Source organism: Glandiceps talaboti, chromosome 18 (genome assembly GCF_964340395.1).
Source record: "Glandiceps talaboti chromosome 18, keGlaTala1.1, whole genome shotgun sequence".
NCBI classification, from domain to species: domain Eukaryota; kingdom Metazoa; phylum Hemichordata; class Enteropneusta; family Spengelidae; genus Glandiceps; species Glandiceps talaboti.
Genome location: NC_135566.1, coordinates 5147285 through 5169846, shown reverse-complemented (window position 1 = coordinate 5169846; position 22562 = coordinate 5147285). Strand labels below are relative to the sequence as shown.

The window sequence follows — 22562 nt, the reverse complement described above, 5'->3', positions numbered from 1 at the left end:
AACAGGTAGGAGTAAACCCCCAGTGTCAGACCCATGATGGTACAGGTAGGAGTAAGTCACCAGTGTCAGACTCTGATGGAACAGGTAGGAGTAAACCACCAGTGTCAGACTCTGATGGAACAGGTAGGAGTAAACCACCAGTGTCAGACTCTGATGGAACAGGTAGGAGTAAACCACCAGTGTCAGACTCTGATGGAACAGGTAGGAGTAAGTCACCAGTGTCAGACTCTGATGGAACAGGTAGGAGTAAGTCACCAGTGTCATGTGACTATACATGTTCATTATTTTGTAGTTATTTGAAGAGTGATCTATATAATATTTCTTTTCCATTTTTGTGCTGTGATAAAAACATCAAATGCAGAATAATTATTTAGAGGACAATTTGGTTAAACTGAAAAATACAAGAACATACAAGTAACAGTTCTAGTTTAATTTTTTTTTAATTTCAGAAATAATACTTCTATACAAAACAAGAAATACATGATCAATCCTTACAAATTACAGATAAAGTACTTGCTTTAAAGAAGAACAAAAGTGAGATTGATTTCATCCTAGCTGCATTTCTTTTCCATTTTCATCAACCCTGCAACCTCTCTGAGTAAGAGTCATAAACACTATCAAAGCTTGCTTAGAGACAGCACTGTTTTATACTGGGGTAAGGCATCATGGGTACGTAAACCGTGTTAGGAGCTTCACACTGCTTAAAACCTTAGCCAAACAATGTAGAGGCAATAATATAATGGAGTTCCTATTTGCCCATGGCTACAGCATGTTTCTTTGATTGCTAATTTTGTAATCCTGTTTAAAGAGAGGTCATGTGCTGCAGGGTTGGTAAAGAAATTTTTCTGGGCTTCACTTTTCTTCCCCTTTCAGCCTTCTGCAAATGTAGTACAGTGATAGATTCTACAGTACTAATGCAATCCAAACATCTACGCGTTTGCACTAGGAGCGTATGTTTAAAAATCCTGGCTTTAACGAAAGATACTGTACATTGAAATCATTTTGTTACTCACAGAATAAGTGTCCAGATTCTAATTATGCAATATGCAAAATATCAGGAATTTTCCACAGCAACAGCCTGAGCGCAGCATCTATTACCACCTAGGTAAGTCATAAATATAACATCACTTTTTACCACCTAGGTTAGCCATTAAAATTATTTTTTACTACTGTTACCTAGGTCAGTCATTAAAATTCACACCTCGTTTCTTACCACCTAGGTCAGTCATAAATATCACATCTTATTTTTTACCACCTAGGTAAGTCATAAATATCACATCTTACTTTTTACCACCTAGGTAAGTCATAAAAAGTATGCCAAACTAACATACTGGAGGCAGTGGTGGGCATTTACTGCCTTGATCTATCAAAACCAACACAAGCCAACTGAATCCACCTGATGTACTGATGTTGGCTTATGAAAGACTGGTTTACATCAATAAACTTCATTGGTCTACACCGTACAGCTGGTTTGCCATTGGCTGATGAACAGCTGGTCTACAACCAACAGCCACATAGGTAGCTGTTCTGATGGCCAATTAATGTCTTTGATTGGCTTATAACCTGGAAAACCTCATCAAGACAGTTGTAGTAGCCAATAGGATAAATCCTTACATCGTTGAAACACTATGTAGCTGCAACAGTCACCAAGTTTTTCTTATAACACTCTAAACTACACAGCGGTAGACCTGTTTTTGAACAGCAATATTTCTTTGTGTTGTTACATCCTGTAATTCCACACACCTGTCGTTTTCTGGAAGGTCTGCTGTAAGAAAGAAATGAAATTTTACATTCAAATGTGTACAATACTTCTACATGTTAATTGTATTTGATTTTGTATCGAGTATTTTCACAAAATACATATATGTGCTGTGTGATTTTTAGCCCTTTTACTCTACATTATTTTCAATTTTGTCTGGTCTAAATTCATAAATTCTCAACTAATTTCCCGCCCTCATAGATATCAAATATCAGGCTTAGCACGCCCTGATATATTTGTATTTAGATTCCACCTCATCATGCATTGCACCGTTGACAGTGCATGCACATCACTGTTATCAAGATTAACATTCAGGATGGAAGCTGATTGCACTAAAAACTAACATGGGGTATTGATTTTTTGTCAAAATGGGTCTAAAATGCACCTGGGGCTGGCAGCATTGTCTCCACACCTCTACCATATCTGATTACTTGTACAGTAAATCTATGGTTTACATCCCCATTCCAATCTCTATCCAACCACACCTTAGAAACATTGATGATACATGTACAACCTTGGGACTGCTAATTTCATGAAGAAGTGCAAACAGGGTTCACAGAGTCACTTACTCTACAATTGTCTGTTTAGACAGCGGAAAATCAGTACTGACAGGTATTGCTATAGACAAACTCAATGTGGGGAATCCATGGGGGGGGGGGGGGAAGGGGTGTTCATACTTACTCTACAATTGTCTGTTTAGTCAGTGGAAAATCAGAACTGACAGGTATTGATATAGACAAACTCAATGTGGGGAACCCATGGGGGGAGGTGGGGGGGGGAGTGTTCATACTTACTCTACAATTGTCTGCTTAGTCAGTGGAAAATCAATACTGATAGGTATTGATATAGACAAACTCAATGTGGGGAACCATGGGGGGAGGGGGTGTTCATACTTACTCTACAATTGTCTGTTTAGTCAGAGGAAAGTCCATACCAACTGGGACTGATATAGATGAACCATGTAAACTGTTGACGTACGTCACTTTGGGGATATTCAGTCCTTTCTGTACTTTCTAAATAGGATAACAGAAAAAGTATTGTACAAATGCTGTATTCTTGACAGTCATTGAAATATAGGATCTTTTCACAAAATATCACATATACCTGGATATATCAATATCTCGCTGTTGAAACATTACCTCTGAATTGGACTAAATCTTCATCACCATGGCAATGCTATCATCTATTTATGTGACCTACTACTAGTTTTAGAATACGTCTGTCTTTGTTTGTTGCTTGTCAAAACTAAGGGTACCATAGTTGTATCAATGTTAATGGTAAATGTAGCACATTCTAACAAACTGAACTGTTTACTCACCTTGCCTTGTTTACCCTTGGCTTCTTGTTTCTTTAATAACCTCTCAATTGTTTGTTTCTGAGGAGAAAAAAAATTGAATTTGAATGACAAATCTGGACATACTAACTCATCTTACAAAACTTCCATATGCTTGTTTCTAAAGAACAATGGATTTTACTGAATGTTATATTTTCAAAATGAATAAAAATGTACATGTACATACTTTATTTTCCTCAATTTTCTTCTGTGCTTGTTGTCTCCTCTTCTTGGCTTTCTGTGCCTTTCTTTGCAGCATTTCTTCTGTCATTTCTGGTTGTTTGTAACCGGATGGCAACTGTAAGAGTTGTTCGTTTTGGTTGGGTCCATGCAGCATTGCTCTCTGTTGTCAAGAAAAAAACTCATGGATTACATATACATTTTTTTAAATTCAGAATTCAACCCCCCAAACCCATACTCTGTATGTTGTTGTGTTAGCTATAAGGACAGCCCTACATTTGTTTCATCCAACAAAATATATTTTGAAATGTACTCTTTGGCCAGATCAGGAACATAATTTAGTATACATGTACATATACTGAAATGTCACAGAAACCATTTTTATGCAAACCATTTGGACTAACAATAGCAGAATACTACCTAAAAGGCAAGTATCAACTTGGCATGTTACATGAAAAGTGCAAATGAGGCTTAAATTCATGTGATCTAAGTAATATTAACATTATAAACTTAGCCTGTGTAACTTTAGACTGTAACTGTATAAGATACGTCATGTTGCTCCACCCTCACCGGCCTATTCTCTCTGCAGGGGTTGACGACCGATGTGTGAGGGCAGCCCATCATTGCGTACCTTACAGACTAGTGTAACTTGAATTATTCTTAAACTTTTCTTTCAATTTACCAACCTGTCTGGCAGTCAATAAAGATGGGTCTTTCTTCCTCCAGTCACTGTCATCATCTAATTTGCCTGATTCTAAAGCCTTCAGCCAGGCTTCTTCATCAGAATCATCCCCACCTTTCTTATCTTTGCGGTCTTTTTTGGCAGGTTCCTGAGGCAGCACTGGTACAGGTACAGGTACAGGTAAAGGTATAGATACTGGTTTGGGCTCAGCTGGTGGTGGAGGACTTTCATCTGAGAACATTGACAAACAAGATGCAGAGAACAAGATAGAGAAATAGATCAACTGTACATGATTTATGTGTATGTCAATGATATGTACCATGTGGTTTTTAACTCCAACTAGGGAAGGTGATGTTATACCAATGTTTGTCTGGCACATAAAAAAAATGAAAATTGTTTACCTGAAACTATCAACTGCCCACTTCAGTCACTGTCAACAAACTGAGTTGCTATTTAACAGACTAATAAGCCTTATACCATAAAAGTCAATCTGTTGACACAGACTGAAGTGTGTAGCCATAAATTTTAGACAACAATTAAAAGTTTTGTGTTTGGATAAAAAGTTTACCTCAACAACATGGTTTACCAACACAGGTAAATTTCCATTTGAAGTTTCCCCCTTTGTTAGATTTCTCACAGCCATTCTCAAAATCCTGTTCAGTTCTAACAATAAAAATGTCTTATAAGAGACACGTTCAATTAAGTAACATTTAACAAAAACTGAGATGGGTGGATGCAACCAGACATCACAAACAGTGAGTGTAAACTTCAAATAACTCAGCTCATGTTAATTTTAGCTCACTAGTTGGACTTTGTGTGCAAGGTTATAGAAGGGTCAGATTACACCCACTGATTGGACAGCTGGTAAATATATCTTAGTTTTTGTTGAAATTACATTACTCAATATTTGATCATTATGGGAATGTCTGTAAAAGCTGTGTATAATTCATATAAATATTACCAACCTTGCCATGGTTCAAATGGCTCTTCTTCCTCACTGGATGGGTCTGGTATACTAACTTTGTCAACACTGTTACAAATAAATAACAATTTGAGATGATTCACTATGTGGAAACAGTGTTCATGGTGATACCAACAAACAGACAAATATAGAGGTGACATAAGGCAATAATATCCTATTCTTCAATATATGCTATGTAGATTAACAATCACATAATACATTATATCACTTTTTTCTTATACATAAAGGAAATACACGTTAGTGCTGAGTTGCAATTCCTACTAATACCACATCTCCCTTTGTGGCGATGACTTACCTGTATTCATTACTTATTCACATTCACGCTAAAACTGGATCACAAATTGTCAATGGTCGGTTGTCAAGACAACATGGTATTAACCCTTTAAAGCCTGATACCGTCTATGTTAATGTGTAATTACATTCGAGTTACAGAAACCAAGTCAGTTAAGGGTTAAGGAAGCATACTTGAAATTGAAAGATTGGTTGCTGTACTCACATAATGACTTGTTTCTGTGTTTAGTTTATGCTTACAGGAGTGAAAACAGTGACAGTTCTTTCAGTCTACCCTTACCTAGTCTGTAAGGTATGCCATGACGAGGTGCCCTCACAAATCGGTTAATCCCTTTCACGAGAGAGGAGGGCAGAGCGACATGACATATCTTACAGTTGAACCCTTTTATCTAGTACAACATGTACAACTAGGCTGCAATATTACTTACCTCTTCGTACCAAATGTTTTCCCTCCTATTTTGATTTTGAGCTTTAACTGTGGTTTGCCTGTGTCACTTGTACCTGTATCTGATGTATGACTGGTGACTGCATGCATATAACATTGGTGCTCTCTCTTCTTCTTCTTTTTGTGTTTGTGTTTATCCTTCTTGTGTTTCTTGTGTGAGTGTGATGACCCTATAAAAGACAATTCAATTTCAATCATTCTATTTGTCACAAAAGGGATTTGATTTGGTGGACAAAAAAACTACACAACACAGAGTCTTCACAATATCACAAAAAAATGGAAATCAAAAGAACATGACTGTTATAGATAACAACATTACACAAGGCACAAGACAAGTTATTGCCTTTCAACAAAAAATATGGACTGTATACCCTGATCATTCTACAACAACCCATGTCTACATCACTGGCATTGCTCAAATCAATAATAATATGAGTCAAAATTTTCAAAATTTTAATTATTTTTCCTGTTTTTTCATAAATTATGCTTGAGGAGGTATAACCATACTAATCGCCAATATTGTTCCTCCTTCACCCAGAAAATACTCATGTAAAAGGATTGTCACTACTCGTTTTGTGACTCATAGTGACAATGCCCCCTAGGTCACTCACAATTTCCTAGGCTGAAGGTAGAAAAATATTGGGGAGTACTATCTAATTATAAACAAAGTATATTCGATTGATGATATAGGTCTGAGAGATTTTTTGTAAAAAATACGAAGTTTAGATTTGTTCCCAAATTCTCTTCTTTTTTTTCTATTCATTGGACGGTATATAGAAATATCGCAAGTAATTCATCATGTATCTAGGTATTTGGAGAAAGAGCAATACCCCCGCCATCCCCGAACTTGTGCAGTGAACTTTCCCTTGATATACGCCGTTGTCATACTAAGAATTATTGAATGTGGACATTCACCGGTTATGTTCTACTGACGCAGACATATTGTATGGTGATAAATAATTTTGATTAATACCTTTCCTTTCTTCATCGTCTGGATTACGGGTTTTAGCCATTTCAACAACGATCCAGGGTACAAAAAATATCAACAAAAATATTATCGACTTCCGGTATTATAGTTCGATTGTTTGTTGTGTGTTTACACTTGTACTTAATTAGCCAAATTTGAACATGTCATTGCGGCCACTTAAAAGCTTACGACAATATAGATTTACGTTCCTCAGAACTGTAACGACACTAACTAAAATTATCTTGATATGTGCATTAGTCCATGGAAAGTAAATTGCCCAGGTAATACAACGCGCTGTGCAGTCTGGGTAATCAACTAACATGGCTGACGTCAATGGCTGAGTGATATTGCTCGAAATTATTTTTTTTTCGATGTTTTAACCCAAAAACGTCATGGACAACCAGCAATTTGTAACAAATTTTAGTGAAAATATGAACCAGCAGGGTAAGTATTGAAAATTTAGCTTTGGTTTACAGAAAATATGTTGCTGTCTTTGTATTTTGGGTGGACACTTATCCATAGTGTCAACACTTATTTTGATTTACATTGAAATTTGATAAACAAAATTCCCAAAGAGGTGACATATTGCTTTGGTGATCCTCCCCCTACAGGTGACGAAGTGTCACTTCTAAGAGCCAAGGTGTATGAGCTGACACAGAGAGAGCAGCAGTGGCAACAAGAAAAGGTGGTGTTGGAACAAGAATTTGGTCAAAAAAGAGCCAAATTTAGAGAGATATTCCTAACAAGAGAGAGTAAGTAAATTTTGTCTAATAAAATGTCATAAGTAAAATATTCAAGACACTCCTTTAGGCGTCTCATTTTAAACTGGGATATTAACATTGTGTGGGCGTGTATTTTTACCTATTTGCCCATCTCAGTAGTATGAATATATACCGCCATCATTTGCAAAGTTCACCAAAGGTAATTATAGATATGCATTATCAGTCCCCCTATCACATGGCTAGATTGACTGTAATGGTATAATACACATAATATACAGATACTCTACACATGTAGAGTGTATGAACAAAGTCTATGGTCATGCAAATATCCACCAAACTGTTCCACTTGTATTTTTAATTTTGTAAATGAAGACAGCAATATTTTAAAGCAGCACAATCTGTTATTGGAGTATTTTTTATTTGATCAGACAACCAACTATTCATTGACTGAAAATTATTAAAATACCACTAATTAGACTACATATATTTAGTTGAGTTTGACTGTATCAAGAACTTACGTACATGTAGTACAGCAAGAGGTTAAAAATGTGATCATGCTGGGGCACTTATTTTTGGGTGTAGACCCAAAAATCAATTTGATTGCATTTATTGTACCTAGTATGTGTACAGCTGTACAAATATGTTTACCCTAATGTGATCCAATACTGTTCAGGGTGTACTGTATTATGTGAAAGTGGTTACATGTGTATTGAACAAAACAGTTTCAAAAATGTTACTGTTACAGCTTGTTCAGCTTTAATTAAAGTGTTTTTTGTCATGTAAGTAACTCACATTTGATTTCATCGAATGGATAGCTGTCTTTGAATATTAGTGGATGAGGAGTGGGTCACATCAAAATATGCCTTGATTTCCATACCTTGTATCAAGAACATGATTTTGTTCAGAAACCCTCTTAAAATTCCTTGAGAACCCAGACACGGTTTACCAACTTGAAAAATACTAATTGTCACCTAGTACCCAAATATTCATTATTCATTTACATATAACATTGGAATCTTCATCAAATCATGAGATTGTTTCCTTGCCCCATTTCATGATGTACATGGGGTTTTGGGGTGGTTTTTTTAACTCTCTTTTTAAATTTTAAATGAACTAAAACAAGAAATGAACAAATTGAACACAGCCTCACATATGCATAGTACATTATTTTCTTTAATTTCCTTGTAAATTTTAGATGAACTAAAACAAGACATAGACAAATTGAGCACAGAGTTACAAAAATCTCAAGCTGAGTTGGAAGATGTCAGAACTGTAGCTTCTATGTCTGTCAGTTCTAAACAAGATGAACTTGAAAATACCAAACAGCGCTTAGAAGAGGAATTGGCATCCATGCAACTCATGATGACAGGTAATAAGTCAGTGTGTCCTCTCTATAAATAAGTAACAACATTTTTTGTGTTGTTGGTTAAAATGATAAAAACTGGGTTTGCTTATAATTCAACATATACTTATATAGTGGGTGATAGGAGAACATCAAATTGTGGCATGTCACAGGCAATTACTGTGCATCAATAGGGAGCTAGCAATCCAGACTGAGGATACTCAGATGCAAAGGACTATGGGATTATCTGTAGTTATCCTAACACCTAATCTAGAGCCAGTTTCTTGTGTGCTCTCTTTACTGCATATGGTATATTTTACTTGACAGAGGCAATGGATGAATCAAGAGAACAAACTGCAGCAAGTTATCAACAGGAAAGAATGAAACTACTCTCCATCAATGAAGACTTGACTAAAGAAGTGCAGGATTTACATAATAAAATAGCTACACTGAATATTGAATTAAGCACTGCATCTTCTCAACAAGAAAGGTAGGAATTGGGTTGTGTCTTCAGTTAAGACTTGTTAAAACCTTAGATGTTTAAGTTTTAGTGAGTTACTTGGGGAATATAGTTGCCATCAACCATAGACAATAGAGAGATGTCTATGCATCAACTCATGAATCTGCCTAGTTGTACTTTTTAACCACTGAAAGTCATTTTATGCATGGTATAGAGCAAAAAGTGTGACAAAACAAGGAATCTCCTAGGTAGATCAGAGGTAAGGGTCAAATCCCTGCCAAAGTGTTCAAAGTATGAGAAGCAGATCAGCTTCACTGGACTTGTAGCTGTGGTTTTGTTGTGATTTACACTTCACTTTCATAAGGTTTTGTCCTTCATTGCATTTCTGATTTCTAGGACGTTATCTAGACCTGTGTCACGTTTGATGACATCTATAAAATCTGTTGGATTTCTTCCTCGTTTTATGTTTCCACCAGTTGGTTGCTAGATTAAGTTGCAAAGCAATGTCCTCAGGGTGACAAACACAGTGTCCTGCTAGTTGGCAGTGGTACATGGTGTAACTTACAGTAGTATGAAAAATAGACAAATGTTACAGTGTTTGTAGCTAGTGCTATCACACTTTTCATTTTTGTGCTTTGAAGCAAAGAAATGTGGGGTTTTTTGGTGTTTTCACATCTTCATATCCATCAGGATGTATGCAAATGACATTATACCATAGATCTTAAAATATTGGTACCTTTGAGAACTTAATAATTTTATACATATTTTTCAGGGAAAGTGTTCTATCTAGTGTTACTAAAAGCATAAGAAGTCGAGTGTCTCAAGGTATGGGCCAAGAAGATAGTCTAGAAGCCAGTATGAAAAAGGTAATGGAACCTGTTTAGACAGGAATGTAGAACAGACTGTACAGTACATGTAGATATATGCTTTTTGGTGAAGTTAGGGACTCAGAGTTAGACTCCCTAGCATTTTGTATGATTGAAATATGACTACAAATGTTATGTATTGCCTGTAGGTTTATATTAATGCCTCAGAAATTTGGAATTTTAAACAGCACAATATTCCCCATTGGTGAAAGAGTGTGTACATGCAACCTCAAGACGGACATCAGTATCTGAAACAAAAATAAGAAGAATGATGTTAATTGGGATTCATTTGCATAGCGTTTAGGAATGGATGTTTGAAAGTAAGATGCAAACGTTGGAAATAATGCCATTCCTAAAAAGTAGTATAAATTCATCAATGTTTCAAATGAACATTCATTATACTAATATGTCGAGGTAAGATTAAACATAAGAATATGACCAAGTGGTTACTCTGTATGAACGGAATGAGAATATGAATTGTCAAGATTTCCTAAGGATCAATTCTTTAACCAGTGAAAGGCAAACCAGCCATCTTTTGATTGAAAATGTCATCCATGACGAAAATGTTTTTTTTTTTGTCTTGTAGGCTCAAAAGGATGCAGAAATGCTGCGATCTGTTGTCATGCCAATGGAACAAGAGATTGCATCACTCAAGACTAAGCTGAGAGAAGCACAAGGAACAATTAGAGCACTTGAAACCAAGGTATGTAAAATAAGTTACAGTGTTCCATTTGAGTAAAAATATATAATTGTGTTGAGCAACAATAACAATGTGTCGTTCATTTAATAACCGTGCATGGTAGTTCAGTTATTGGTAGACACATTACAGCAATTTCAAAGGTATGAATTGGGTACAAGTGTGTTACCAAGAGTGTAAATAAACAAATACCAAAAATCATAAACCTATGAACATTTTATATACTCAACACCATTCACATGACACGTTACCAACTTCTAACGTTCTGAAAGTGATGTAGAACAAAGGCAAAAGTAAATCTCAGAAATAAATGGTTCAGTTAATAAATAAATAAATAAATAAATAAATAAACGTTATAAATGTGTTATGAATTGCTTGTCTTAGTCTACTACTGGTAGTTCACCTACTGTTGGAAATCTGTTAGATTTGGAGAATTCCGATTCCAGTGAATTAAGCAGCCCTGAAAAATCTACATCCAGTATTAAAGACAAAGAAGACATGGATGAAAAGGTGAGATAGAATTACCTGCTAGTTAATAGTTGTATCAGGTGATAGTTTTGACAGAAAGGCCCGTCTTTGTTTCCGCTGATCTTACCACTCATAAGCTAGTTAGGAACGACCACATGATGTCACACAAACTCAATAAATGAACTTTATAGTTATAGGATAGCAGTCAGGAATAACTTAGATAGAATACATCATAGATGTGTTAAAGGGACTGTGGATACATACAGTATACAATGCTGGTGTATGTAGCTGTGATGTTTACTAAGGCCTAACAAAAACATCATGTGGTTCTGATTATGCTCAATTTTAGAATAGGTGTGGTAGGTAGATTTTTTTTAAAATTTAGATTTTTTTTCACATTTGAGTGCGTATTATAGGTAGTTATGTTTGCTATTACAGATTGGAAGAACAATTTTATATTGTCATTTTGAGTTGATGTCAGTTTACTCATCTACTATATCTTGCAAGACTTCACAATTTTCATGATTCAAAAAAAATTGTGAAATACGTAAAAAAAATGTTTAGGGTCAGCAGTGAAAAACTAGGTGCAGTCGAGTAACCGGAACTAAATTTTTTTTTCTAGGCTTAACTTGTACAGCAACATATTTACATTGCACGGTTTGAAACATACATATGATTGTATGTGATTGTGACATTGATTAGAGTTTAACAAAAATTATGTTTTAGCAATGTTTTTCCAAATTAATCAAAAGGATAGTGATCAACGACTGCTCATTTATCCACATTTACCGTGCAGGTCAGAGAACTAAATCATTATTTAGAAGCAGAAAAGGCATCCAGAACAGACCTAGAGATGTATGTAGCAGTATTAAACACTCAGAAAAATGTACTTCAAGAAGAAGCTGACAAGCTAAGATCAGAGTTACATGAAGGTACTGTGCAAATGTGTTTATCCTTGTGTGAATAAAGTTAAGTTACTAAACAGAATAGTATATCTGGTTGTTTACATATATATCTAGAGTATGATTGGTAATAGTGAACTTCGGAGTATTTGAAAGATGTCAGAAACAAATGCCCCCACAGATTGTGGGGTGCTGTAATATTGGAATGTACTCATATAGTATATTTTCTGAAGATGGTACCTGAGGAAGTGGGTAAAATCTACCTTAGATTTTAAGATACTGTATCAGGGTTCCCTAGCCTGAAAGATCCAGGTGTTCCGTCTGCTAATATAATGCACTCACTTTCACCAAACTTTATAACCAGTTTTACCAGATTTTCCCACTGCCTTGGCATACACGCTCCAGGGGTGAACAAATCCACTGGTCCTGGGTCTGGGACTAGCGATTTTTTTGGGCGGACCACACAAATTTTACCTTGTCTGGTCCGTCGGACCAGTACCTTACTGTTAATAACTATGTTAAAAAGTCGTATGAATATACAGATTCATAGGCAAGATTTAGTGTGTCACATTAGCGGGACCTGGGACCACTAATTCTTTCAGCAGGACCACTGGATTTTTTACGGCACTGGTCCGGGAACTACCAGTTCACAAAAATGATTTGTTCACCCCTGCGCTCAAACACTCCCATGTAAGTTTTACAACTCAGTGATGCACTATTGATTAAATATAAAATTTATCAATGGAGTACTAAAGAAGTCAGTTTGTGAAGAAAAAAGGCGTTGGTTTATTTATTACAATCCACTGACATCTCACAATGTCACTATTGTCAATTCAGTATGCAGATTGCTGGAGAAGGAGAAAAGACAACATAGTGATCTGACACAAACATGGCAGATGGCCAACGACCAATTCTTGGAGTCACAGCGCTTACAAATTATGGATATGAAACGAATGCAGAGTGTGCTGACGGAAGAACAACAACGACAGATTGCAGAACTGCAAAAGAAAGACCATGAAAGAGAACTGCAAGAAAAACGAGTGAAAATGTTGGAACAGATGAGAGAAAAACATTCACAAGAACAAGAAGAAAGGAGGGCAGCAGAGGTATGTAGCAGAAATTTACTTAAATCATCCATCTTGCAAACCACGGCCTCTTTTACGACACTGTCCAGAATGTGCCATTATTTTGCAGTGTTGGAAAAGAAATAATAGCTCTGGTTTGCGAGAATGAAATCATCCAGCATTTGTTGTGTTGATCCATAGACCCTGTTGGTGGAGGGTCTATGGTTGATCCCATCTCTGTTTCAGTATTAAAATATGAAATATTCATAGTAAAGATGTGAAAATTTGTCTCAAATTAGCCAAGAAGTCTGATCTAGAATCTTAGCCTTTGTACAAACTTGGTAAATCCTTGTGTTTGTTTTGGTGTATTTTTTCTAGAAAACAAAAGAGGAAGATGTAGAATCCAGCAGTCTGCTATCTTCTCCAGGAGAACAAGAGAAATGGCCATCACACAGTGATCAAAGTCTGTCACCTGGAATGATGGCTGCTAGTTCAGAACCATCACTGCGTGCATTTGAAAACATTGAGGATGATGATGAGGTAATGTTTTGTGTATATACTTATAGTACCATGAGTAGCCATGTGCTTACATATTAGGCCTCAATCAGAAATTTAATCTTCTAGTTCTTGATGTAGTTGCAGCACATAAAAGGAACAATACCAACAACGCTGACAGGTTTATGTACTCAGAAAGAGATGAAGATAGACAGACATACTGATTAGTCTGTAAGGTACGCCATGATGGAGCGCCCTCACACATCGATCAACCCCTCCCACAAGAGCAGGCCGGTGAGGGCAGAATGACACGACCTATCTTACAGTCTAACATATTGTATGAAGTATTGTTGGCAACTTTTTATTATAAATGCTCTCCATCAAATCACAAGTTTGTCATCCTGACTTATTTATACCACAATAAGTCCAAACTAATTTATTGCAAATATTGTATTTCACTATTTTTTCAGTTCTCAAGGAGGGGATCTTTTCCTGGCTCACCACTGCCATCAGAGCATTCACCAATTTTATCCAAGAAAGTTCTGACATCAACCATATCACCAGAGAGAAGTAGAAAGGGTGATGACAGTGTTGAATTTGACAGGATGTCCATCACATCTAGGGTCAGCCTAACTGAAGCACAAGAAAGGGCCATCACAGGCAAGTAATGTTTTACAGGGGTGGAGGGGGGGGGGGGGGCATGGAGGTCATACGTAGGATCAGCCTCACTGAAGCACAAGAAAGGGTCAGCACAGTCAAATAATGTTTTACGGGGGAGAAGGGGGGAACATGGAGACTAGATCCATGGTCAGCCTCGCTGAAGCACAAGAAAGCCATCACAAGCAAGTCATATTTTACAGAGGGAGGGGGGAGCATATGTATGAGAGATGAACTCTGAATAAGAATTGCTGTGTACCAGTGGTGCATCAAATTGGCTAAGAGAGGGTACACACTGGTAAGCAACAGTATGACTGACTAGATTGTACCATTTTCTCATTGAACCAATAGGTATGACTGCAGAGAAGGAAGAAACTGAATCAGTGTTAGCCAGTGCTAGAGCACGTAGTGAGTCATTGGTGTCTACTGTTGGTAAAAGATTGGTCAGTGAGAAAGAATGGGAATGGCTACAGAAAGAGGTAAAGGATGTCTATATTTCATTATGTAACTCTCAAGTCAGATGATTTTCTGTTTGCTTTGATTCCCTAGAGTAAGCACACTACTTTTTCTAAATACACCGGTGCAATTTTGTTGTTGTATACTTTTGCCAAATAGCAGCATCAGAACACTTAAAGGCCCACTTCAGATTAAGAAAACTGGTTCTTTGGCAGAGCTATAGTAAAAGTTGGCCCAGAGCAAAAGAATGACCCAATGTAATCCTTTTTAAGATAACACTAATGTGATGATCTTGGATTGAAACATAGCCCCTTCATTTAAAGCATTACAATTGTTTTTTAAATATCTACTTCTCAAAGAGACAGACAACATGTGATGAAACTGCACCCTAAATGATGCATCATTATTTTAAGTGTTTACTCAGTTTTCATCATCATTGGTGATGACAAATGCCACAAGTTTATCATCATACTTTTGTTGTAGAAAAGGAAGTTCTTTTTACAATGCAACACTACTTATTTGTCATTATGACACAGAGAGTGAAATGTGGTTACTTTGGGATGGTAAATAATAAATGAACGTGATGTTTCCATCTGTCTTCCAGGGTTTTACATCACTTTTGGATTATGGGGGTCTTCTGTGAACCTTGATCACACAATGATTTAATTATTCAGTGTTGATGTCTTCAAAACTCACAGAATAATCTGACTGTAAGTTGGTGGTAGTTGACGGATCAATACTTCACATTCTGTTTTAATGTAACGTTCCAAAGTAGCTATTTTGCTGTCTGATTGTTTTCCATTTTCGACTTGTTTCCAGGTGAAAAGTGCAAGGGAGAAGCTGGGCAGGCCATGTGATATGTGTCAAAACTATGAACAACAGTTGCAAAGTTTACAAACTACAGAACATGAGCTAAAGGATCTGGCTACAGATCTTAGGAAGGTAAGTGTGTTGTAAAAATATGAATGACTGTTACAGGCTTTATTCTTATATTTCATTGGCCAGACAATCTGAGAGAGTTACATAGATAAGAAACCTCCCAGTAGTTCAGTCATTCAATTTTTAAATATTACAAGTTTGTTTTTATGTCTTCATTCCAGCAATACAATCATTCAAGTGAAAAGCTAGCTATTGAGCGAAGACAACGTGCTGAGTTGGAGGAGAGTTTAAAAAATGCTGCTTTAGATGCCCAACAACAGGTAGGATGAATGATATGCAATGATATTAACAGAAACGTCCACACAGCCTTATTTCTTTGTATTTGTCTAGTCAAAGTATAGGGTAATAAATGTGATGTCATCACCAGAGGTTTTCCCATAAAACCATGCAGGACATACTTAACATGGAAGAACACATATCAAGTGCAGTATGGCTCTTTAAAAGATTCTAAGTTGAGTATTAAAGTTACCAAGATACTATTTTATCATCTAAAATCATATGTAAGTTGATAGCAATAATCAAGACAACTTCAAGTGCATTAAAGGCAGAAACAAATGTGACTAGACTATACCTTTAACACATCAGGACTAATTCACCCCTGTCTTTTGATAACTGTAAAAATTTCATCTATGATATGGAAAATTGTCCAAAGCATTTAGAACATTGTACAACCACAACATGTCATAAAATCACCTGATAGCATAGTTGTGTGATCAAATCATTGAAATTATAATTAGTTAGAAATGGGAAAACAGTGAAAACAGCATTCGTCCAAGACTTGACTTGACTTGATACCATGTTGTCCACTTTACCAGATAACCAACCTTCAAACTAAGAATCAGGAACATGAGAGTTTCCTGACAGACCTAAGACAGCAGTATCTGAGAAGTTATAATGAAATTGGTGATAAACTGGTAAGTCACATTCCTCTTTCTTCTCGTAATGAACCCCCAAAAATATATAACTAAAAATAAATGTTTCCAAATGAATGTTGCTAAACTTCAACTATGTAGTAATGATATGCTATATTACTACAATGACAGATTTTGTTATGACGTACGTGTCATTGTATTTTTATGTATGTTTATTCAACAGAAAAGATTACTAGACTCAAGAGATACAAGTTATCAAGAGGTGAGATGTGGTACTTGTATTTACTAATGTAAGGTTATGTGCATTAGTAGTACTATGTAGCAGTACTAGTATTATCAAGTGTGTGTCTGTCAGCCTGTCTATCTGTGTGTGTGTCAAGGTGTTTATTTATGTGTTTGTCAGCCTTGAGGTGTTTGTGTATGTGTTTCCGTGTGTGTGAATCTGAGATGTGTGTCAGTATGTATATCCATGTATGTACGTACGTATGTATGTATGTATGTATGTGTGTGTGTGCGTGCGTGCGTGCGTGCGTGTGTATGTATGTATGTATGTATGTATGTATGTATGTATGTATGTATGTATGTATGTATGTATGTGTATGTATGTATGTGGGTTTGCATGTGTATGTATATGACTGTAAGGGTGCAAAAGTTGTAGACAATCCCCAAAAGTAGTGAAGTGAATGTCTTGAGATAATATATGTATGTCATTGCATGTATATTATATAGTATGTGTATGTCTTTATGTATGTGAGTGTGTTCATGCATGTACGCATGTGTGTGTATATATGGGTACATATATGTGCATGTATGGGGGCATATGTATGTGTCCATTTAATAGCACCTATTAGTGTATGACTGTCAATGAATTCTAATATCATTTCATTCTCTTTTGTCAGTCCAGACACAGATATGTGTATATGTGTGTGTACACTTCACATGTCAGTTATGTTTTAGCCCAGAGACCAGGCTATATGGCGTGAAAATGTCGCTAAAACATATTTTGTCAAGCCAGTATGTGGAATCAGATAACCAAGTCTCTGGGCTAGTTATGTTATTTAACAATCGTCCCATTCCATGTACAATATTAATCATTAATGACTATTATTTATACTTAATCATTTCAGGTTCTAAAATTGCGTAAAGAAAATGAAAATCTCCATGGCAAGAGAAGTCTACATGCATCTCTCCTAAATAGTGAACATTTCCAAATGCCAAAAACAGTGGAGGAGTTGCAACAAGTTATTAAAAAATACAGACGAGATATAATCAGTGTCAGATCGTCAGCTGAGAACATTGAAGAAACACTACGGAGTGAAATTATGTTTCTAAAAGAAAGGGTACAAGCTGAACAGCATGCCAAAGATACTATAGAAGATACCTTACAAGGAGATTTAGATCAAGCAAGAGAAGAAATTGGTAAGATATATTTTAACCTCTTCATTTCATTGAATTGTATACAATAACAGCTGAAGAAGAGTGAGTGATTTAGCTGAAATATTCTTAGTTAATTATTGAGTTGAAAAGTCAGAGACACTTGAACTAACAGCTCAGCCACTAACAACAACAGTTCGCCCTAAATTATGTGTATTTGTTCATGCAGTAGGAATGGGGTCATTTTTGCTGACAAAATTTGAATTGTGGAGAGATGTCATTTTGATGACCACTACAACCTGTGATATTTGCCCATCTTGACTTAGAAATCGTGATCTAAGTGATGAGAATAAGCAGTAATGTGTATACTGTTGAAAGATATTGATAGTGAATTTGTCTCTTTTCAGCAATACTTAAGAGTACAGCTGATGAAGTTGATAAAATACAAACACAGAAAAGAGAAGCTGAAGAAAAACATAATGAAATGCAGCAGTCTTTGAAAACAACTCAAGCCCAGGCTAAAGAAGTCATTAAAGCATTAGAACAACAACTAGAAGAACTGAAAAGTATTCGTGTAAGTCAATGTGCTATCATAAAACCTAATAATGTAGAGCATGTCGCCCAGAGTATGAGTGTGTGTGTGTGTGTGTGTGTGTGTGTGTGTTTGTGTGTGTGTGTATGTGTGCATATGGAGTGAATATTTGTGCATGTGTGTCTTGTGTATCTTCTAGCAGATTTTGTATGCAAATGATGTGTGTGTGTGTGTGTTTGTGTGTGTGTATGTGTGCATATGGAGTGAATATTTGTGCATGTGTGTCTTGTGTATCTTCTAGCAGATTTTGTATGCAAATGATGTGTGTGTGTGTGTGTGTGTGTGTGTGTGTGTGTTCATGTGTACATATATTTGAGTGAATAAATATGTGTGTATACTTGTGTATGTATTGGAATAAATGCGTGTATGACCTTCATGACAAAGCTGTGTTAATCAATAATTTTTGTATCGGACATACCCAATAAGAAAATGTTTTCTCTTTTGATCACCATCATGAAATATTAATGTTGATCTTTTATGTTGCTTTCTATGTGTTTACAGGCAAAGCAAGAAGCAGATATAATAGAATCTAGTACTAAGATTCATTCCTTACAAGTAGAACTAGACAATAGTGAAGATGTACAAAGGGACTTTGTACGCTTGTCACAGTCACTACAGGTGAGTTTAAAGAGACTTTTTATGCTTATCAGTCACAACAGGTGAATACAGAGGGATTTTGTATGCTTGTCAGTCAAAACAGATGAATACAGAGGGATTTTGTACACTTGTCAGTCACAACAGGTGAATACAGAGGGATTTTGTACACTTGTCAGTCACAACAGGTGAGTTTAAAGAGACTTTTTACGCTTGTCAGTCACAACAGGTGAATACAGAGGGATTTTGTACACTTGTCAGTCACAACAGGTGAATACAGAGGGATTTTGTACTCTTGTCAGTCACAACAGGTGAATACAGCGGGATTTTGTACACTTGTCAGTCACAACAGGTGAATACAGCGGGATTTTGTACACTTGTCAGTCACAACAGGTGAATATAGAGGGATTTTGTACACTTGTCAGTCACAACAGATGAATACAGAGGGATTTTGTACACTTGTCAGTCACAACAGGTGAATATAGAGGGATTTTGTACACTTGTCAGAACTGGCTGCAATGTGTTGGGAATTGCCCCATTCAATAGAGAAGTAAAAAGGTAACTGAGGGCAACATGACCTGTATCTTACAGACTATACGATATTACTTGTTGTAAGTAACATATTTGCAATCTCAAGTATACATCCTATTGTAGTGAATAGAGAACTCAAACATGTTGTGATGATTTTATCATAGGTGGAATTGGAGAAGATTCGTAGTACAAATAATGAAGTCAGATGGCAACATGAAGATGATGTCACTGAATGTCAAACTTGTAAATCTCCATTCACTGGTTCCAAGAAGAAAAAGGTAAAGGTAAAGTATGTCAGTGATAAATCTGGTGTAAAATGTATTAACTATTGCATACCAAAATTTTCTGTAACTACAGATGTTGCTTATGTTGCTGTTGCTAGAGATGATGAAAATGTAAGAGATTTAACAAGTCTCCTTGGAGACACAGCACCCTAGACAGACAGAAACCATTGTAACCTCCTTCATGTGACTAAAAAACAGTAACTTATATATGGGGTTTATATGAAAGATGTTATCAAAAGCAGAAATTTTGAAAAATGAAATTCAGTTTCTTTTAGTAGTATTAGTTGTAATGAACATAGTGTTTATCAAATGCTAAACTTCTGATTGCGTTTGATTTCTCTTAGAATCACTGCAAACATTGTGGAAAAGTGAATTGTGTGGACTGCCTAACGAAGACAGTTGAAAGTGGTCCAAGACGTAGAAAACTGCCAGTCTGTGATGTCTGCCATACATTATTAGTTAATGACTCTGCCCCATATTTTAGTAATGAACCTCCCCCTACAACATGAACACCAGTACAAGAATGTCGTCAACCACGTTTTTTGCATCACTTTTTAGCCACTACGTCAGTACAACACATAGATACAAGAAATTATAATAAAAGTACAACTGTTTGTGCCCGACGTAGCTACAACTCATTTAGTTGCCTAGAAATGCATCGTTTTAACTGTACTAGTGAAATACATATACCAATGAGGTGGTGTGTGACAAAGGGGTGATGAGCACCTGGATTTTGATGTCAACCAATCAGAACTCAAGAAGGGTTTATGTATGCACACAAACAGATGTGCCTTTGTGTGATGATGGAATGAAGTGCAAAGTGGAAGTCAATGGTTGATTTGCTATCACCATGGAGAGGTACCGGTACGAGGTGTCCCTTTATACATCCATGCTATCACCATGCAGGTACAAGGGGTCCCATGTCGTGATGTTTCCATCAATGATACCGACATTTCAGAAACAGTTTGTCACATTTTATGCATCTAATTCAAAACTTGTACCAAATTGTATATTATTGTATTCTATTATATAAGTGAGAATGTGATAATTATGATAAAACCGAAAGTCAGGGAACTTATTCCCAGGGTATACTAATATTAAGGGGAAACATAATTAAATGTTGTATGCTATCAGAAATAATCGGGATACCAATAAATGATGTATACAATGAATTTATTACATCTTCCCAACATTTCGAAGAAGTAGATTTTGACAATTTGCATAACCATACATGTATGAACTACAGTTGCCTAAATTAGGACATACCCCCAACCCATCCATCACAGGAAGATAGTCGTACAATATTATTATTATTGCTTTGACTAGCTGAGTCATTTCAATTACAGCACATCAACTAATTAACATTGTTAAATGAGATATCCAACAAGAGTTCACTGTATCTTTGGAAAATACCACTGGAAATCAATCCATCGGCATACTACCATTGACAAAAATTAAAACAATCGTTGCAGCATGTTGATATGAGCTATCAATGGCTATTGATGTAATTACGTTCACAGTAAGGTGTGGTCTCTGAAAGCAAGTTTTCCTCAAGTTCATCCTCATTCAGTTTTTACACTATCTTGATTGCAGGGTGATTATATCCACATAAATATGTACTGTGTCATGTCTTTGTGCAAGGTTTGAATGAATTTGACATGTCATTATGATAAAAATGTGCATATGTACCATGTCATGACACATCTTTGTGCACAATTTGAATGAAATTGACACGTGCAGGTGAAAAACATCAGCATGTATGCCATGTTATATCTGCAAGGTAAAAGTGACATGTCGGTACGATAAAAATGTGCATATATACCATGTTATAACACATCTTTGTGCACAGTTTGAATGATATTGACAAGTGCAGGTGAGAAATATCAACTGTCAAGTGCTGAAGTATGATAGTATCTCTTTACAACAATCTACAGTACATAAATGAATTATGTACCATGCCTTATCTTTGTGCTAAAGTATAAGTTTTAAGTGAAATTGACAAGCACAGGTACGATAAAGTTTCATAACAAAAATGTGCATAATTATGCACCATGCCATGTTTCATGTTCATGTAAGTTAATATAAGTGAAGTGATGCTTACCTGTGACATACCTAACACTAACATGGGGGGGGGGGGGGTGTTAGATAGTTCATTTGGAGTAAATATGTGGCCACCTGGGGTGTTTTTACGGAGAGGCTTTATTTTCAATGTTACAGAAACCCTCATACCATGGTTAGAAACACTGTAAAAAGAAACTTGTTGGGGTTTTAGCAAGGTTGTAGACGCTTTAACACAAGGTAGTTCCATAGAATGTAGATTTAATATACACTATCTGAAATGTCAGTGGAAATCAAGATATTGCAACCAGAAAAATAATAATTTACAATGTGCAATGTAATAAAGTGTAGAATACTGTTCTCACTCCATAGTAACTGTTGTGAAACAACATGACTGTATTTATAATCACAACTAATGTGTAAGTAAAGTTGTTGAAAAAATGGAAAGTTTTTTAATTGTCACTCAACTCTTATGTGTTTGTGATCGGAGTTGGTATATATAATTGCTCATATATGCAATGAGTCATTTCATATTGCATGTGTGCATTAG

General features: G+C 36.1%; 3 protein-coding genes across 4 annotated transcripts; 2 read left to right on the top strand and 1 right to left on the bottom strand.

The window, feature by feature from the left end:
* Positions 1 to 517: 517 nt before the first annotated feature.
* LOC144449396 (INO80 complex subunit B-like) lies at positions 518 to 6729 on the bottom strand. 2 transcript variants are annotated; one of them, XM_078139924.1, is made up of 8 exons: positions 6646 to 6729; positions 5656 to 5842; positions 4920 to 4984; positions 3959 to 4185; positions 3280 to 3435; positions 3078 to 3134; positions 2657 to 2772; positions 518 to 1765 (listed from the first exon to the last, which is right to left on the bottom strand). In XM_078139924.1, the coding sequence occupies exons 1-8, from the start codon at positions 6683 to 6685 to the stop codon at positions 1627 to 1629; spliced, it is 987 nt and encodes a 328-aa protein (XP_077996050.1). In that variant the 5' UTR covers positions 6686 to 6729; the 3' UTR covers positions 518 to 1626. The 2 variants fall into 2 exon arrangements, with proteins under 2 accessions (XP_077996050.1, XP_077996051.1); XM_078139925.1 differs by having other exon boundaries at positions 518 to 1762.
* Positions 6730 to 6952: 223 nt separating this feature from the next.
* On the top strand, positions 6953 to 8636 carry LOC144449273 (rab GTPase-binding effector protein 1-like; the record flags this gene model as incomplete). Its single annotated transcript, XM_078139788.1, has 3 exons — positions 6953 to 7083; positions 7251 to 7391; positions 8557 to 8636. Coding segments are annotated over exons 1-3 (273 nt in total), but the record flags the coding sequence as incomplete, so codon positions are not given.
* Positions 8628 to 22498, top strand: LOC144448889 (rab GTPase-binding effector protein 1-like). The gene is made up of 19 exons (XM_078139231.1): positions 8628 to 8730; positions 9031 to 9193; positions 9936 to 10029; positions 10616 to 10732; positions 11111 to 11236; positions 11991 to 12126; positions 12934 to 13202; positions 13539 to 13700; positions 14126 to 14315; positions 14664 to 14791; positions 15588 to 15710; positions 15869 to 15967; positions 16523 to 16621; positions 16803 to 16841; positions 17707 to 17998; positions 18361 to 18527; positions 19047 to 19163; positions 19835 to 19948; positions 20299 to 22498. The coding sequence occupies exons 1-19, from the start codon at positions 8643 to 8645 to the stop codon at positions 20461 to 20463; spliced, it is 2688 nt and encodes an 895-aa protein (XP_077995357.1). The 5' UTR covers positions 8628 to 8642; the 3' UTR covers positions 20464 to 22498.
* The last annotated feature ends 64 nt before the right edge of the window (positions 22499 to 22562 follow it).

Coding starts and splice junctions, on each gene's coding strand:
- LOC144449396 (XM_078139924.1), bottom strand. CDS start 6,685: ATGGCTAAAACCCGTAATCCAGACGATGAAGAAAGGAAAG. Junction 3,436..3,958: donor CTTTATTGACTGCCAGACAG/GTTGGTAAATTG, acceptor TCTTGACAACAG/AGAGCAATGCTGCATGGACC. Junction 1,766..2,656: donor ACTAAACAGACAATTGTAGA/GTAAGTATGAAC, acceptor TCTTTCTTACAG/CAGACCTTCCAGAAAACGAC.
- LOC144448889 (XM_078139231.1), top strand. CDS start 8,643: ATGTCTGTCAGTTCTAAACAAGATGAACTTGAAAATACCAAACAGCGC. Junction 13,203..13,538: donor AAGAAAGGAGGGCAGCAGAG/GTATGTAGCAGA, acceptor TATTTTTTCTAG/AAAACAAAAGAGGAAGATGT. Junction 13,701..14,125: donor ACATTGAGGATGATGATGAG/GTAATGTTTTGT, acceptor CTATTTTTTCAG/TTCTCAAGGAGGGGATCTTT.